The sequence below is a fragment of the Corythoichthys intestinalis genome, chromosome 7, assembly GCF_030265065.1.
Source record: "Corythoichthys intestinalis isolate RoL2023-P3 chromosome 7, ASM3026506v1, whole genome shotgun sequence".
Classification (NCBI taxonomy): domain Eukaryota; kingdom Metazoa; phylum Chordata; class Actinopteri; order Syngnathiformes; family Syngnathidae; genus Corythoichthys; species Corythoichthys intestinalis.
The window spans coordinates 37,697,097-37,714,543 of NC_080401.1; the positions used below are offsets into that span (position 1 = coordinate 37,697,097).

General features: G+C 36.4%; 1 protein-coding gene across 7 annotated transcripts in view; it reads right to left on the reverse strand.

Moving 5' to 3' along the window:
- The window catches only part of elavl4 (ELAV like neuron-specific RNA binding protein 4), a 180,157-nt gene that overhangs the window by 149,846 nt on the left and 12,864 nt on the right, over positions 1–17,447 (reverse strand). For 2 of the 7 annotated variants that reach the window (XM_057842260.1, XM_057842259.1), the window contains exon 1: positions 2,588–2,917. The exons of the other annotated variants lie outside the window; for them this stretch is intronic. In XM_057842260.1, coding sequence (XP_057698243.1) covers positions 2,588–2,611 — 24 coding nt within the window. In that variant the 5' untranslated portion in view covers positions 2,612–2,917. Of the gene's footprint in view, positions 1–2,587; positions 2,918–17,447 lie in introns of those variants that run through there. 7 annotated transcript variants of the gene reach the window in all.

Sequence of the window (17,447 nt, forward strand, 5' to 3'; positions counted from 1 at the left end):
AAATTGAATTCAAGGTAAAAAATGAAGATGATTAGATGATAGTTATATCTACTTTTGGTGTCTTTAAATAAGTAAGACGTGCTTGCACTGTAGCCATATTATTGTTTGTTGTTGCTGTTGAGCTGCTGCCGTGCACAGCACTGTTGGATATTCGTGTGCAATTTTAGTGTTATGAAAAGGGTGTGTTAAACTGAGGCTTATCGGACCTTTAAGTTTTCAAATTTGTTTGTGTATCATTGCACCATCTCTCTGCAGGGAATTGCATTATAATACATGGGCGCTTTTATTTCCAATACAAAAACTCCAACACACACTGTAGGTGAAATAAAAAGAACGTTGTCTTTGTAGTAGCCAAATTGTACTAAGTAAACTATCCAGAATGTCTGCCTACTTCCACTGTGAACGCCTTGTATGGGGAAAAATGACCAATTTGGACTGAAACAGCTGTTTTTGGATGGAAAACACTAAAAAACATCCTCAGCACCCCCTGCTGTGAGTGACTTCCAGCGCCCCTGAACATAGAATTTTAAACATAAAAATTTGTCCCATTACAATCTGACAATTTCTGACGAAACCTGCACCTTAACACGCCGACCTATCAATGAGACACATCTATCACAGAAAATATGCAATTAAAAGCTATCGTAGCTCTAACACACACTTTTCAAGATTTGATTATTTTAACCAAAGATATTTGGAGAGTGATACAAAATTAATGTACGCATAGTCTTTAACATTATTTGCTCGCAAATGTACAATAAATCACGACAAGATAATGTACATTAACACACAAACCTACTTGCATGACTTTTTTTTCCCTTTTAAACTCATCTTTCTTGAGTTATATGGACTAGGACAAACTTTTTAAATCTGTTTTCTTCCAAGTTTTGTTTGAGTGGGCTGTGTTAAACAAAATATGTGTAAAGTTATCATATTTCTTTAAGCACATGGAAATACGGAAAGACTATATAAGACTATATAATAAACATCTCCGATCAGCATAATGTAAAATCTACTGAGTTAGGTTTTTTTGTATATGTAATTTTCCATTATTATCATTCTGGCTTCTCAGATAAGTCATGATAAAGCACTTGTTTCTATTATATAGTTCAATACTACACATCTTGATATATATATATATATATTTTTTTTAAAACTTTCATTTACTGTATATAGAGTGGCTCATCATTTTCTAGCATGAGAGTAACACGCGGTGATCTTACGTTTCTCTGATCTTCACTTACATTTAATTCACTCCACATATATTTGTTGGCTGCACAGCCGCTATAATAAATTCCTTACACACCCCATCCTATTAGCATTGATGTGTAACCTTGGAGCTCACCGTGTTCCGCCTGAGGGTAATAGAGTCACTGCATGTTGGTATCCTCGCGTGTGTATGAGAGTGTGTGTGTGCGTGAGGTGATAGCTCAGGCGCCCCGCTGGCTCACATCAGAAGGCTCAAATCACACCTTCTACAGTGATGACTTTTAACTCCTTCTTTTCTATTTTCACCTTTTCCTCTCTTCAGCTGCATTTGATTTCATAAACTCTCTGTTCATGTCCATCCATCCACACCATTTTTACTCCCTCCATCAATCATGTATTGCTGCTTAGCATCCGTGCCTCACTTAACTGTAAAGCTCTTCGTATCTAGGAATTGGGGTGTCTGATTAGCATTTTGCTTATATCAAAAGTGAAGCCAGCAACATACACAACCAAACATTTACTTGCAGACGGATTAATTGTCGTGCTGCAAATGCTCTTGCTGGCAAAGGCAGAGTCGATGCACTCTGTAAAACTAATTTTGCAAACAGATGGACGCCTCAGGAATGCAAATTGTAATCCTATAGACTCCGGCGCCGGAATTGGTGGCGCAGTATCTGCAATGAAACAGAATTGGGTACACCTGACAGTTTAGGAGACAGGAGGAACAAACATGGCTGCTAGTTCTGTTTGTAAGGCTCTTCCCTTCTCTTGAAGGTGACGGATGGCAATTGGCGAAATGGATGCAAAGTTGAAGAGAAAGAAGCTCAGGTAAGTATGCACATATAAATCACAAGCATAAATGCCTAGCTCAATGTATTTTCATTCACACACTCAGCACCATCTACAGCATTACAAATTGTAATCCAGGGCATGAGCGTAACTCAAACACACCTACTCCCCGGTACACAAGCAGCATGACGGATAACATGTCTACTCACCTCATTAGCATGTGCTACTTTGCATACATGAATGTGGCAGAAATAACAGCACCAGCAAAATGCTGAACAATTCACATTGTGCCTCTTGCTCAAGTATAGCACACATGCAGGTAAATATTTTAGCGTGGTGCAAAGGTCGAAAAAGCAGAAAAATACAATTGAACCCCTCATTTGCTGTTCCATTTCTTCACGTACACACGTGCACCTTGCAGAGTAGTTTCTACATCTTCTCAATTCTTTGCAAAATATCTGCCACTGAACTTCTCGTTCTTGTGTAAGTTAAACAACAGTGAGAAATGTCTTCAAATTCATTCTAGTTGAAAATATAGTGAGGATGGCACAATACTGTGTAATGGCAAGCCCGAAGCTTTCTTCCTTACCATCTTAAACCCATTCCACTCCATTTGGGAGACGCCGGTGGTTGTCTCACGATCTTTCTTTCTTTCTTTGGCTCACTCTCTCGCTCTCTCCTGTTCTCTCTCTCTTATTCCCCACACACAGCAGCTACAGCAAATGCTTCCGCTGAGAGAAGCTACTCAATCTCAGCCCTTTCCTGTCCTAGTTTGCAGCGAGAGACTTTTCTGCTTAAGATTCTGGTCCTCTGCTTCCTCTTCTTGTCTTCTCCGTGACTCAGTGGCGAACGGAGGTGTGCAGCGCAGGCATTGCCTTCTTCCACAGATGCTGAGAGCGGAATGATGAGCTTGGATGTGACTGCAGCCAGCATCCCGCCCCCCTCCCTCCCTCCACAGCCACCCGCCCAGTCCCCTGCTTCAATGGAGATCAGTGCCCGCCCACTCTCTTCCACCTACCCACAAGTCTCTCTTAGAATCAGTCATTGGCGTCTTGGCTTGCCCGTCAGATCACCCCTCCCTCAGAGTTAACACCTTCGCTCTCCGCCTGGCTCCGAGCCCTCGTCGGCACACGCCAGCCTTAGCCTCCTTTTGGCAGAGAAAAGGCTTTTTGAATCCCAGCAAAGTAATCAATCGCCGCTCAGCTCCGTGCCTGAGTGAGCCGGGGCAGAGCAACGTGGAGCCGGGCTCGAGGAGAGTGACTGCAGCCTCAGGCGCTTTGGTAACAGGATGCCTGCACAGAACTGTGTATATAAATTAGCTATTACTGAGTGTCTCCTGTACATTTGCATTGGTATGTGTATAGCGCTGCCTTTACTCTCCTCCACTGCCTTCCACACATTCAACAACAAATAGGTCTTTTAATATGGTGAAAATTAACATTGAAAATTAGACCTTTATAGGGCACTCATTTACCTCATTGGCTGCCATTGACAGCAATGCATGTCCAATCCATTTGGACTGGAAGAGGATGGCAGTGAAACATAAGCATTCATAGCCAGTCCTGCCGTATTACATTGGCACTGGCAGGAAATTAGTTCATTATTTATATTCATTCATACTATTTAACTTTAGAGTGTTATTGAAATAACAGTGTATCACAAAAGTGAGTACACCCCTCGCATTTCTGCAGATATTTAAGTACCGTATTGGCCCGAATATAAGACAGTGTTTTATTTTCATTGAAATAAGATTGAAAAAGAGGGGGTCCTCTTATATTCGCGGTCTAGACTAAAAATTATACCCATTCACGACGCTAGATGGCACCAGATATCATTGAAACAATGTTCTGTTATGATAGATCTCAGCTACTCTCCCCATTCACGACGCTAGATGGCGCCAGATATAATTGAAGCGATGTTCTGTCATGACAGATCTCAGCTACTAGTTTAACCAGTTTGCATTATTTTATTGCAGTGTTTTTCCTTATTCAGATATGCTTCAAGACTACAGTTAGAGACTTCACTTTGATAGTTATTGCAGTTATTGCAATTTTGTTGTTTTATCACAATAGATTGGTTTATTTACCTTTCAAAAACCAGAAGCCATTCATTTACGAATGTGATTGCACTTTAGTTTACATATTTAAATGTTCAGATATTAAGATTTGAATGAGGCAAAATAACATGCTTTTTCTCTCAAATATATTGTTATAATTATTTGTTTCAGGTGTGCTGTAATTATTTTCTGTATAAAAATTTGGTGTTCAAAAAGTCTTTTTTCAAATTTGAGTCTTGAAAAAGAGGGGGTCGTCTTATAATCAGGGCCGTCTTATATTTGGCCCAATACGCTATATCTTTTCATGGGACAACACGGACAAAATGTCACTTTGACACAATGAAAAGTAGTCTGTGTGCAGCTTATAAAATAGAGATCATTTATTTTCCCCTCAGAATAATTCAAAATATAGCCATTAATATCTAAACCCCTGGCAACAAAAGTGAGTACACCCCTTAGAAACTACGTACATCCCTAAATGTCCAAATTGAGTACTGCTTGTTATTTCCCCTCCAAAATAGCATGTGACAGCATGGCTGTCACCCCAGGATGAAGCCTCTTCTGAAGACGATACACAAGAAAGTCCGCCCGTCTCATCAGACCATAGGACACGGTTCCAGTAATCCATGTGCTTTGATCACATGTCTCCAGCAAACTTTTTGCAGGCTTTCTTGTGTACTGACCTCAGAAAAGGCTTCCTCCTGGAGTGACAGTAATGCACACCAATTTGATGTAGAGTGTGGGGTATGGTCTGAGCACTAACAAGCTGACCCCCAACCTTTTCAATCTCTGCAGCAATGCTGACAGCACTCCTGTAACGAGTCACATGACATTTTGGAGGGAAAATGACAAGCAGTACTCAATTTGGACATTTAGAGATGTACATAGTTTCTAAGGGTTGTACTCACTTTTGTTGCCAGCGGTTTGGATATTAATGGCTATATTGTGAGTTATGAGTTATTTTGAGGGGGAAATAAATTAACTATTATATAAGCACACAGACTAGTTTTCATTGTGTCAAAGTGTCATTTTGTCAGTGTTGTCCCATGAATAGATATACTTAAATATCTGCAGAAATGCGAGGGGTGTACTCACTTTTGTGATACACTAGTGTATATAACTAGAGAGAGTATTAGTGGTTTTTTTACATTTTATAAAATTATAGGAATGGGACATTGACTGATTATTAAAATAACAATTAGATATAGAAAAACGTAATAAAAATACAAATATTTAGTTGCAGTTTGCATTCTAAGCAATGCAGACGCGTTGTCACTGATTGCACTGTTCCTGGTACACCGCTTATACTGGCTGATATCCAGAGGTGGATAGTAACGCATTACATGTACTCCGTTACATTTACTTGAGCAGCTTTTTGAGAAAAATGTACTCATAAGAGTAGTTTTACTAAACCATACTTTTTACTTTTACTTTAGTAGTTTTGTGAAGAAAAAAATGCTACTCTTACTCCGCTACTTTGGGCTACACAAGACTCGTTACATTTTTCCTCTTTATTCTACATATTAGATTTTTCTTTCTTTTTTTTTTTTTGCTAGAGATGCTATTGCCAAGAGTAGCGCTACTAATTTCACCAATGAGATGTCGCAATTATAATCACATCACTCCATTACACCAATCAGAGGCAAGCTTGCCGTTCTATGATCTCGCCAGCCTGTTCAAACTTGTGGCGTCTTTAAAGCGCCGTAATAAATGAAGTATTTGACATAGAGCTTTCCCCTCAACATAAATTGAAAGCAAGAATTTAAAACTCTCTCAGTTTTTATTTGGCACCGACTGACCACGGAAAACCGGTGATATAATCCTTTTAATTTTATAATAGTAACTATGACGGAACTACAGTATTCACTATTCACTCTAGGATCTGTTTTTCCACTAGAGGGCAGTGCACTCATGCTCTTTGGATGAATAATGCTTCATTACAGTTTTTTTTTTTTTTTTGCTGCTGGGATTTATTGATTTTTTTTTTTTTTTTAATTCATTTCTTTGGCTTAATGTGGTCATGTAATGGGTTATTGTACAGTATCATTATAAAAAACAATTCATACAAATAAGTTTGTGCTGAGAGAAAAAAAATACCATTGTTTAAAATAAAATAAAACAAAAATAAGCAGTTACTCAAAATGTTACTCAATACTTCTTTTCACTGAATATTTTTTTTACTTGTACTTGAGTACATTTTTTGGATGACTACTTTTACTTTTACTTGAGTAATATTATTTTTGAAGTAACGCTACTCTTACTTTAGTAAAAGTTTTGGCTACTCTACCTACCTCTGCTGATATCTACATATTGAGGCAAGTTTGTTGTTTAAAAAAAAAAAAATTATATATATATATATATATATATATATATATATATATATATATATATATATTATTTTGATGAAACAATAATCCATCGACTTTCATGGAAGACTACATAGATCTGAGAATATTTTTGGTTGAGAGGCTGAAATTCAGAGGATTTGGACATATTATGTCAATCTTTCTTAATCCAAATACAGTATAGCTTTCATGTAATTTGATAATCGATTAATGTCGATTAATAGATTAATTGCTGTACCACAAGATCTGTGATTCATGTTTGCGGTCGTGAAAAATAGCATTGCGTCTTACATTGAGCTGTACTTTAACATACATTAACTGCATAAAATGGGAAAAAAATGATTGCAAATGTATTCCACAACACTGCAAACACAACACTATTCCAACTAAAAGTGGGCTTTAATATCGTCATAAAGCAAAATTATTGGTTGAAATAACTATCTGCTTTTACTATCCATTATTGAATGTCAGTAATTATAAAGTCAAGACGACAACAATACGCACATAGAGAGTAATGAAGTGACAAAAAGGTACAAAGTTAACACTCCTCATCATGGCCATTTTGGGATTAATTCTTTAAAAAAAAAAAAAAAAAAACTCATATAAATAAGAAAAACAGCACAAGCAGCAACAGCAACAGCAGTACATTGAAGACAAATTATGCAACAAACCTGCGGCCTAACCCCCGCCCCCTGGCACACACACAGAGACTACAACTATGCCAAAATCCATGCCGATGAAAATATGAAGAACACAATCCCATTTACTTCTCTATGTTAAATTCTCTAAATCTAAGGGATGGTTGGGAGCTGATAACAGTCAGGTTCCCATTGGTTGGTGGTAGAAGTGGCTGAGGGACGGCACCTTACTCCTTCAGGCATTGAGTGAAGAGGATGCACGCACCTTATCATAATCATTTGTGTGTATCACTATTCAGAATAGATAAAGCAATAAAACTCCATGGTCACCTCATCAGTTACACTGAAAAAAAGGAGATTAATGCCAGAACTGTCTTTGTAGAACAATAATCCTGAAAATTTCCCTGACACATTAATTAATTAATTAAATAATTTTCAATACATTTATTATTGATTGTGCTTGTGGTTTGCAGTGGTGAAGAACTGAACTGCATCCAAGTGGGAGTTGTTTTTTCGTTTGGAAACGAGTGATGGGGCCGATCCGATCTATTATCGGTATCAGGTCCCAATTTAATTCACGGACCAGATCGGGCCAATCTGTGAAAATTTCCGATCATTTCAAGGTTCATCAATCAAGGCGTATGAATGTGCTCGTGTTCCATGCGTTGTCAAAATGTAATTAAGGGAGCAACAATACAGTGTTTCTATATTTTATCTTATCAACAGATACCTAATGCTAATGCTTAATTTGGGGTCTAAATTTGTGAGCTATGGCTATTTTGCCTGTTTACAAATCAATCACAATTATCGGTTAATACTGAGTCGGCTGTGTTCGCCGTACACGGACGGACGTGTACAGTATAATCTTGTATAAAATGGCTGTATGGTCTACGTATTGTTCTCGCTAAGAAGTTGTGTTTAGTCCAACTAGACAACAGGCTACACTCTGAAAGGATTTTGCAATGTCTTCAATGATATACATAATGCATTTACTACAACAAACATAAATTAGTAAATCATATTAGTTGCTAATAGAGTAGTAGCAAATGTCAATGGTTAGCATGTTAGTGCTCAGACGTCGTCACTGAATGTGTCCCAAATATATCTAAAAACTCGCTTTAAGGGTTTGTTTTACAAACCTTTAAAAATTTCACAAGCATTAGCGCATGCGCATGGATTCGAAGTTCTTTACTGAAATACGTGCTTCGTGTTTATTATACTGTACGTGGTTTTCATGTGCAAATGAGCATTCTTCTCCTTGTGTGGGTCTATGTGCATTCTTCTTCGCAAGTTTAAGCCTAAAGCATTTACTGCTCTATGGACTACGCTATGTGTCACAAAATACAGTAAAAGACTGAGAAGCAGAAAAGTCTGGTATCATTAGGTATTGGGATCAGATCAAAGGTAATAAAAATGTGGAAAGGTGCATCCCTATTTAGAAATGATATGAATAAAAATTATACAGTCATAAATGTATTGTCATCATAATTATCCTTTCACAGTAGCTGAATTTTAATATTTCATTTACAGTATTTCCTAATGCCATTATTCCTAGTACAGTATGTATGGACTTTTAATATAGTGGACTATTTAGATTACTAATCAGCCAAATGAAAAATAGATTTCAGACACTGCTGCGGTGTGCTGTTAATTATGCCATTTTCCTTGCACCGAATTTGAGCAACATCAGCAAATGAAGTTTGCGTAGTTAATATGCTATAGAATAAAAACATGATGATAAAATTATAATATTTCCAAAAAGTTGTATATATATATATATATATATATATATCTTTATCTCTTGTATTTATCATTTATCAAAGAAATTTTACAGCTACAAGTCATTAAATTGTCTTGTGTCAGACATAAAATGCTATTCTCTGGCTATTCACTGCCCTATGCTATATATTGCTTTTATAGTGACCTTTTTTTGTTCATTACTTTCAAGACGTAAAATTGAATGCATTTCAAGCACTACATGGGGGCATAATAAAACCTTGCTGTACCTTCGAATATTACAGTGGTACCTCTACATACGAAGTTAATTCGTTCCAGGACCTTGTTTGTAAGTCGAAATGGATCCATGTCGAGCAAAATTTTCACATAAGAATATATTGTAATTCCATTAATTCATTCCACAGCCAAAAACCTACAGTAAATCTTTAATAAACTGTGCTGGTACTACTACAAATGGCAATTACACATAGCAAAACAAATATATTATAAATAAAAATCAGAATCATAAATACAAATCAGACTAATAATAATAATTCCTGTAATAATGTAACAAATCGGGTTCTAATGTGGCGGACGTTTTTTTCTGTACCTGAATGCACCGCGTGACTGACGTGACGGAGAGAGGGAGCGTTGCAGTTGAGAGTTTACTTTCGCTTTTAATGTTTTCTTGAGAATACTGTCAACTGCGGTGGCCAGTAGGCGTTTTTTGTTGGATAAGTTCTGAAATAAAGGATAAAAACCAGATGAAGCTAGCGATTTCTTTGGCGATGTTACCACAATAATAGTTGTCATTTTAACTTTTAAAGACTGACGAACGGTGGTCGGAGGAGGACTGTGGAGATGTATTGTTGAGCCAGTTCACGGATAAGCATCCAACGCTCATATTTTTCTTTAATTTGCATCTTCATTTCAATGGTAAGCGTCACTTTTTTCCTTGTTTCACCACCTGAACCAACCTTTTCAACCAGCCGTGCATCCGTCTGCGGTGGTGTTTGTCGTCGTATTTTGAGCATGTTGTCAGATGTAGAAACAAATGGCGAGTCAAATTTTACCTCGGATGTCGAAAAGATCATGTGTCGAAGCGATCGTATGTCGAAGTACCACTGAATTACAAAAAGGAAAGTTCCCTATATACTGTAGTGCACCATATAATGGACAGTGTATTCCTAACGCATTAAATGTAATAACCATAAAACTCTTGCACTAGATACTGTTCAAGTCTACTTAATGTTGAGGAACGTGTGGCCAGTCAGTTTTTTTTTTTTTTGTGTCTGTTTTGTTTTTTCCCCCCAATTTTATGCAGGGGCTTTGTTTATGTTCTGGTTTTAGCAAGCAACTTCCATTGTTGTTGTAGTTTTTAGTCTCTATTTACTCATAGCTAAACACAGAACAAGAATCACTGTGGATGAGGATATGCTTGTATGGTTACCTCTGTTGTTTGCTGTTTAGAGTTAAGGAAGCGCAACCAATAGGTAATGCCTTAATTGTTTTGTTGTAGCATGTTATACATCACATCCGTAATTAGTGGGTTTCATTTAAATCAATTAGAGTCAACTGTTGAATGTGTGTGGGTGGACGTGTGTAGTTTTATTCAAGAAAATGTTTCCTAATGTTTAAAAAAATATTATAGAAAAAAAACCCAATGATAACATGAGAAGGATTATGGTTAATGTCTCAGAGAGACAAGAAGGGGGAGCTCTTGCTTCCTCTAACTTGTTTTACCTGACAAGTCAAACTACTGCCACGCACACCTTATATAGATATGCATTCCTTCTTGACACATGCATGGAACATCTACGTCATCTACTGGATGTGGATTATCTTTCTGCTGACAAAGACATCATCAACATGTCATTTGTAAAATAGGCAGTAAATTGGAATTCATGCTGGTTATGGCACATAAACAACTGAAGACCAATGGAGGTACCAAGTATTATTATAATTTTAACACCGGCAAATAAATCGCCAGCTTTGTCAGGTTTTTATTTATTTATTTCAGAAATAATGCAACACAACACAGCTACTGTCTACCGTAGCCAACACCAACAACAACATGAAAACTTTACAGCACCTCTCTTACTCTGTCGTCAGTCACATGGTGCATTCAGGAAAATGCAAAAGACAACGGCCACATTAGAACCATGTTCATTATATCATTATTAATATTATTTATTATTATTATTCTTGATTTGTATTTTAAAAAATATTTGTTTTTCTATGTGTAGTAGCTATTTGTAATTGTTCCAGCAGTATTTATTAAGATTTAGCATAGGTTTTTGTGCTGTGGAACAAGTTACCGTATTGGCCCAAATATAAGACGACCCTGATTATAAGACGACCCCCTCTTTTTTTACAGTACATCCGAAACAAATGATTATAACAATATATTTGAGAGAAAAAGCATGTTATTTTGCCTCATTCAAATCTTAATATCTGAACATTTAAATGTGTAAACTAAAGTGCAATCACACTCGTAAATGAATGGCTTCTGGTTTTTGAAATGTAAATAAACTAAACTAAACTAAACTAAACTAAATATTGTGATAAAACAACAAAATTGCAATAACTCCATTAACCATCAAAGTGAAGTCTAACTGTAACTGTAGTCTTGAAACAAATTTGAATAAGGAAAAACATTGCAATAAAATAACGCAAACTGGTTAAACTTGAGAGTAGCTGAGATCTATCATGACAGAACATCGCTTCAATGATATCTAGCGCCATCTAGCCTCGTCAATGGGTATAATGTCTAGACCGCGAATATAAAACGACCCCCTCTTTTTCAGTGTTATTTCAATGCAAAAAGACAGCGTCTTATATTCGGGCCAATACGGTAATCGAATTATAATCTGTTCTTATGGGAAAATCCCGTTCGACATACGACCATTAAGATTTACAAACCAGGTCCTGGAACAGATTAAATTTGAATGTAGAGGTACCACTGTATCAGGCTGCATGTGCAATAGGGATAAGTATGATTAAGTAGATTGTGATTTATGATTATTAGAACTTTTGTTTAGCAAAAAAGTTCCGTATAGCAGCTACATCAAATTGATTTAACGACTTTATAATGGTAAATAGTAGCAAAATAGCACCTTGTAGTTCAAACAGCATGTTAACCCTTTAATGCCAGCAATATGAAGCAATTGTCAAAGAATCACAAAATCTGAAAAATAAGGTCTTAAAGAAACCTTTTTTTCAAATTTGTAAAAAGTAAAGTCAACATGAATATGTGTAATAAGCGCTCTAATATCTATAACCCTAGCTAAATCCTGTTTCTTTTTCTCATGGAACCTGCAGGTGCATGTGTTGACTTGCATCCATCTTTTTTTTTTTTTTTAAAGGAATGTCAAATTCTGAATTAGACTCAAAATCATGAAAATGTAGGTGTATCAAATGTGATACATTTCGCAATAAAGGATTAAACTAAGAAAACAGACAGATCTGTCCCTCATTAATATATCGTTAGCCTGTCATTCCATTAATTACTTCCACAAGTTTGTTTTTTACACCTTGACATTTAAGTAAAAATTTAAAAACATAAACATTTGGAATTTTGAGTTGAGCATTTTATTCTGCCAGCTGGTTTGCACTAGGTATCTCATGGCACTGATACAAACAATGAAAATCAGATTGAATTAGTTCAAACATAAACATAACCAAAAATATTTTAAAGGCCAGGTCTTCGAGACTAAAACGGAAGCATGCCAGCATATACACTTCACTATTGACCTCTCCAATCTCTCTTGTCAGCAACATTTAGCCAGTCAGCATAGTGCAGCTAAGTGCTTGACATCCGGACCATTCCTGCGATGCATTCAGTTAGACACAAGTACACAGGAATATACTAAAGTCTAATTTTCAAATTTCACATACTCTCACCTCATGTAGAGATGACAAATTGTGCCTTATGTAAAACAACAGTAATCATGAATAACACAAAACATTTTTTTTCTTTTTAATTTCTTTTCAAGGAAAATGTAGACCTCTATAGCATCTGACATTTTCTTTCTATTGCCACCCTGAGTTACTAGAGTCAGAAACCTCCCCTTCACGAGAGAAAATATATGTTTTCTCACAAGTGAGACCATAGTACAGAATAAGCTTTTACAAGTAAACAAACATGGATGCATAAAACACTGAGGAGCGGGCAGAGAGTTGATCCATCCATTACAATGACTCATTTTGGAGGGAATGGGAGATGTCGAGTCTTACGTTTTTCAAGTGGCACTACAGAGCAAGTAAAATAGGTCATAAACAGAGCAAGAATAAACACAGGTTGACTTTGTTGGCATTTTACAACTTCCTCAAGGTTTCTGTAGTAATAAGGCAATTGAATTGCTAAATTTAACCATCAAGTTTCCAGGAAGCATGTGTTGGACTGCGTTGAATTTCATTATGAGCCACTATTACCAAGCAGAGGGGGGAAATGCTTTGTTTGATTAATTAAACATTAAATTCAAATATGGTCATTTGCTTGTGGTTGAAATTATTTGAATTTTCTCTTTGTTAAAAAAAGGTAGCCAAAAAGTAATTAGGGGTCAAAGCTGGACAACGAACTTGTCAAGCAGTCTACCACTACAAACATTAAGCCGACTATTGAGGTCCAGAATTACGTTGCAGATTTCAAAATATTTTTATCAATGTTGAACGGAACCCCATGCTACTCATGAAGCTGCGTCATCAGTAGGTGAATGAGAAAATCGTGTCAAAGCACTTTGAGTATCTTTGGGCAAGGCCACATCCTACTAACTCTTGGATGTCTTATTTTGAAGAATATAAAGGCTGATTCACGGAGGGTTGTAAATTCTCAAACAGCTTCTCTTTTTTTCTTTTCATTGCCATCAACTGTTTAAAATTGAGGCAGTTAAGAATGAGAAACAAATGAAGGGCCCTCATCTTCATTTATCTTAAGGCCAGCATTGCAAGGTTATTTTCTCAATTAAAAAAAGGATCCGTCTAAGCTTTTTTGTCTTACTCAGAATATGAATGTCAGTTTTCTGCAGAACCCAATGGCGTGACAGGAACATGGTTTTTACAGTCCATGGGAGTGACTGCATCTACTTGGCCATATACACAATCTGCTCCCCTCTCCAGTCTTTTGTTAGTGTGCGCGTGTGTCACTATCAGAGATGAAAAGATGAAGCCATGTTGCTGCCATGTCCTAGTTAAGGCTACACGCTGTGCATTACAATATTGGTTATGGACAGATGGAGGGAGTGGTTGAGATATCCTATCAAAGTCATTTCTTTGGCTTGAATCTTACTGCTGTTACATTGGCCTTCTCTGTCAAGATAAGTGAAATTCTTCACTGCACACAGGGCAGGGGAGCAGCAAAACTCATTACCATAGTATGACCTTGTAAGGACGTTGCGTTCATTAGTAATAAACAGTGTATTCCCTCTGGAAGAGATATTCATAAAAGTGTTGGTGTTTTCTATCAATATTCCAACTGAGGTAATAATAGTAATAATTAGGGCTTTCAAACGATTAACATTTTTAATCGAATTAATCACAGCTTAAAAATTAATTAATCGTAATTATTCGCAATTCAAACCATCTATAGAATATGCCATATTTTTCTGTAAATTATTGTTGGAATGGAAAGAGAAGACACAAGACGGATATATTCATTCAACATACTGTACATAAGTACTGTATTTGTTTATTATAACAATAAATCAACAAGATGTCATTAACATTATTAACATTCTGTTAAAGCGATCCATTGATAGAAAGACTTGTAGTTCTTAAAAGATAAATTTTAGTACAAGTTATAGAAATTTTATATTAAAACCCCTCTTAATGTTTTCGTTTCAATAAAATTTGTACAATTTTCAATCAAAAAATAAACTAGTAGCTCGCCATTGTTGATGTCAATAATTACACAATGCTCGTGGTGCTGAAACCCATAAAATCAGTCGCACCCAAGCGCCAGCAGAGGGGGACAAAACACCAAAAAACACAAGTAACAAGTGGATTGTGTTGAAGTGATTAATTAAAAAAATTAATTACCGCCCGTTAACGTGATAATTTTGACAGCCCTAATAATGATAATAATAATTTAAACAATTAAAAACATTAAGATTAGCACCGCCAAGTGATCTGTGATAGGAATTTTGGGAGACGTCAGCCATCATAAGGACATTTGTTTTGCTTGGACTTGCCCAGAAAAAAAAAGTCCAGTGGCAGTGAACGCAACTCACTTCACATTAGAGACTGTTGCAACAGATTGGCAAAGAATGAACAATCTAAAAACAAACCAAAAAAATACATGAAAAAATGTGAAAAATTACTTTGCGATTGGCTGACGACCAGTCCAGGGAATAACACACCTCGCGCCTAAATTCATCTTGGCCAGTCTCCAGCACACATACGACTTCAAGGAGGTAGAAAGAATAGAGGAAATATCCCATTGCACGTGGCCATGAATAATTATGCTACAGCTGCTGCTACAAAAACAACAACAATGAAAACAACTACTCCTACAATCATTTAACTACCATTACTACTTCCACCGTTAATACTGCTGAAAACAAATATACAGTATGAAAAACAAAAAAAAAATTGGGAAAAATATTTATAAATTTATTTTATAAATTTATAAATATTTAACTCACTGGCCCAAGCCCTGCCAGTTCAAAGGTATTTGACAACTATCACCGTCAATGGCATTGAAAAAGACAAAAATATAACACATAACACTTTGGAGCACGGCGTGCCTGCAAGTCTCCAACTGTGAGTGGCGGGAAGCTTGGGCTTTAAGTGCTCGACCTCACAAGTGCGCTTCAGTCGGTGCTTCTAGCATGCTAATTCGCAACGAGAGAACTGGCTAATTGTCATAAATCGTCCGCGCCCTTGACTCTACCCTGCCTCTCCACTGTGAACCCCTCCTCGTCAAACACCTTAATGGAATAACCGCACACTGTTGTGTCTCCCATTCGGTCTTTATCCTCAACCAGCTCACAAGGATTCTTATTTACTTTGGCCTAGAAATTGTAAATATCCCGGTCTGAACAAAGATTAAATTTGCTGCAAGCATGGTATTGTATGCCGTGGCACAATATTCAGCCAGCCAATGTGTAGTTTTATGATAACATGGCTGAAAGAAGAGACAAATAATAGCATACACCATTTATCAGATTTGAATGTGCAGCGTGCACAGTGATAATTGTGACCGCTTTTGCTTTGGGTCGTTGTTAACTGTCAAGCACAGCGTTTCAACACCTGTCTTGTGCGTCTCTCTGTATAATAAGGCTTTCTATTTAAAGGAGGAGGAGAAGAAGAACCAAATATCCCAATTTCTCTTTGAAAGAGAATTAAAAATTATGTATTCAACTGCCTGGCAGCCTCTGACCAAAATTCGCCCAAACATGTATTTGCAAGAATAAATACAATTCAAATTCTCACAAGCTACACCAATTACACCAACAAAGGTCAGCAGAAAACTAAAAAAGTAGGCCAATGAGCGTGATATATTGTATTTTATAGTCTCACAAAAACTACCTTTCTAAGAGCATTTTGTTCCTCTTTACAGGTGCAATATTTATCAAATTTACATTAAGGTTATTCATTGCATTCTAACCTGGTACTCTTTGATGGACAAGCTAAAAAAATGTCCTTTGGGATAAAAACCTGTGCTTCCGTTCACAGAGCTCAAGCACACAATACTATAGAATCAAACCTATTGTTATTATTATTGGTTTTTTTTTTTTCGGCAAGCAGCAGCCACTGTATGTCATGTAAAAAGACGTCAATGTTGTGGAAGTGGGGGAAACACCAATAATTTTGCTACTGAAAGTCTGACCTGCGGCAGAGTTAGCATTACATTACACTTGCTAACTTGCAAAATTACTGTGGTCAGACCATCCTCCACAAGGAACAACTAAGTCAAGCTAGCTGTCCCTTATTTGGATTATTGTTTGCATTATGTGCATTACGGTAATATCGTCCTTACAATTATTGAGACCAAACCTACGCCCTAGTTTGTAAAATATCTGCAATATATTTATTATTAGTAGTACAAGTTGGAGTGATATTATTTAATCAACTACAGAGACGGCTTAATTGGCGTTATGACCGCGATTAGATTGGAGGTATTTGTAGACGTCTTATAATAGTACAAATGGTACCTAGATGTTCATACTAGGGCTGTCAAACGATTAAAATTTTTAATCGAATTAATCACAGCTTAAAAATTAATTAATTGTAATTATTCGTAATTCAAACCATCTATAAAATATGCCATATTTTTTTGTAAATTATTGTTGGAATGGAAAGATAAGACGGATATATACATTCAATATACTGTACATAAATACTCTATTTCATTATTATAACAACAGATCAACAAGATGTCATTAACATTATTAACATTCTGTTAAAGCGATCCATGGATGAAGAATTGTAGTTCTTTAAAAGATAAATATTAGTACAAGTTGTAGAAATTTTATATTAAAACCCCTCTTAATGTTTTCCTTTTAATAAAATTTGTAAAATTTTCAATCAAAAAATAAACTAGTAGCTCGCCATTGTTGATGTCAATAATTACACAATGCTCATGGTGCTGAAACCCATAAAATCAGTCGGACCCAAGTGCCAGCAGAGGGCGACAAAACACCAAAAAAACACAAGTAACAAGTGGACATGACACTGTGCTGTCATTTTAATCTG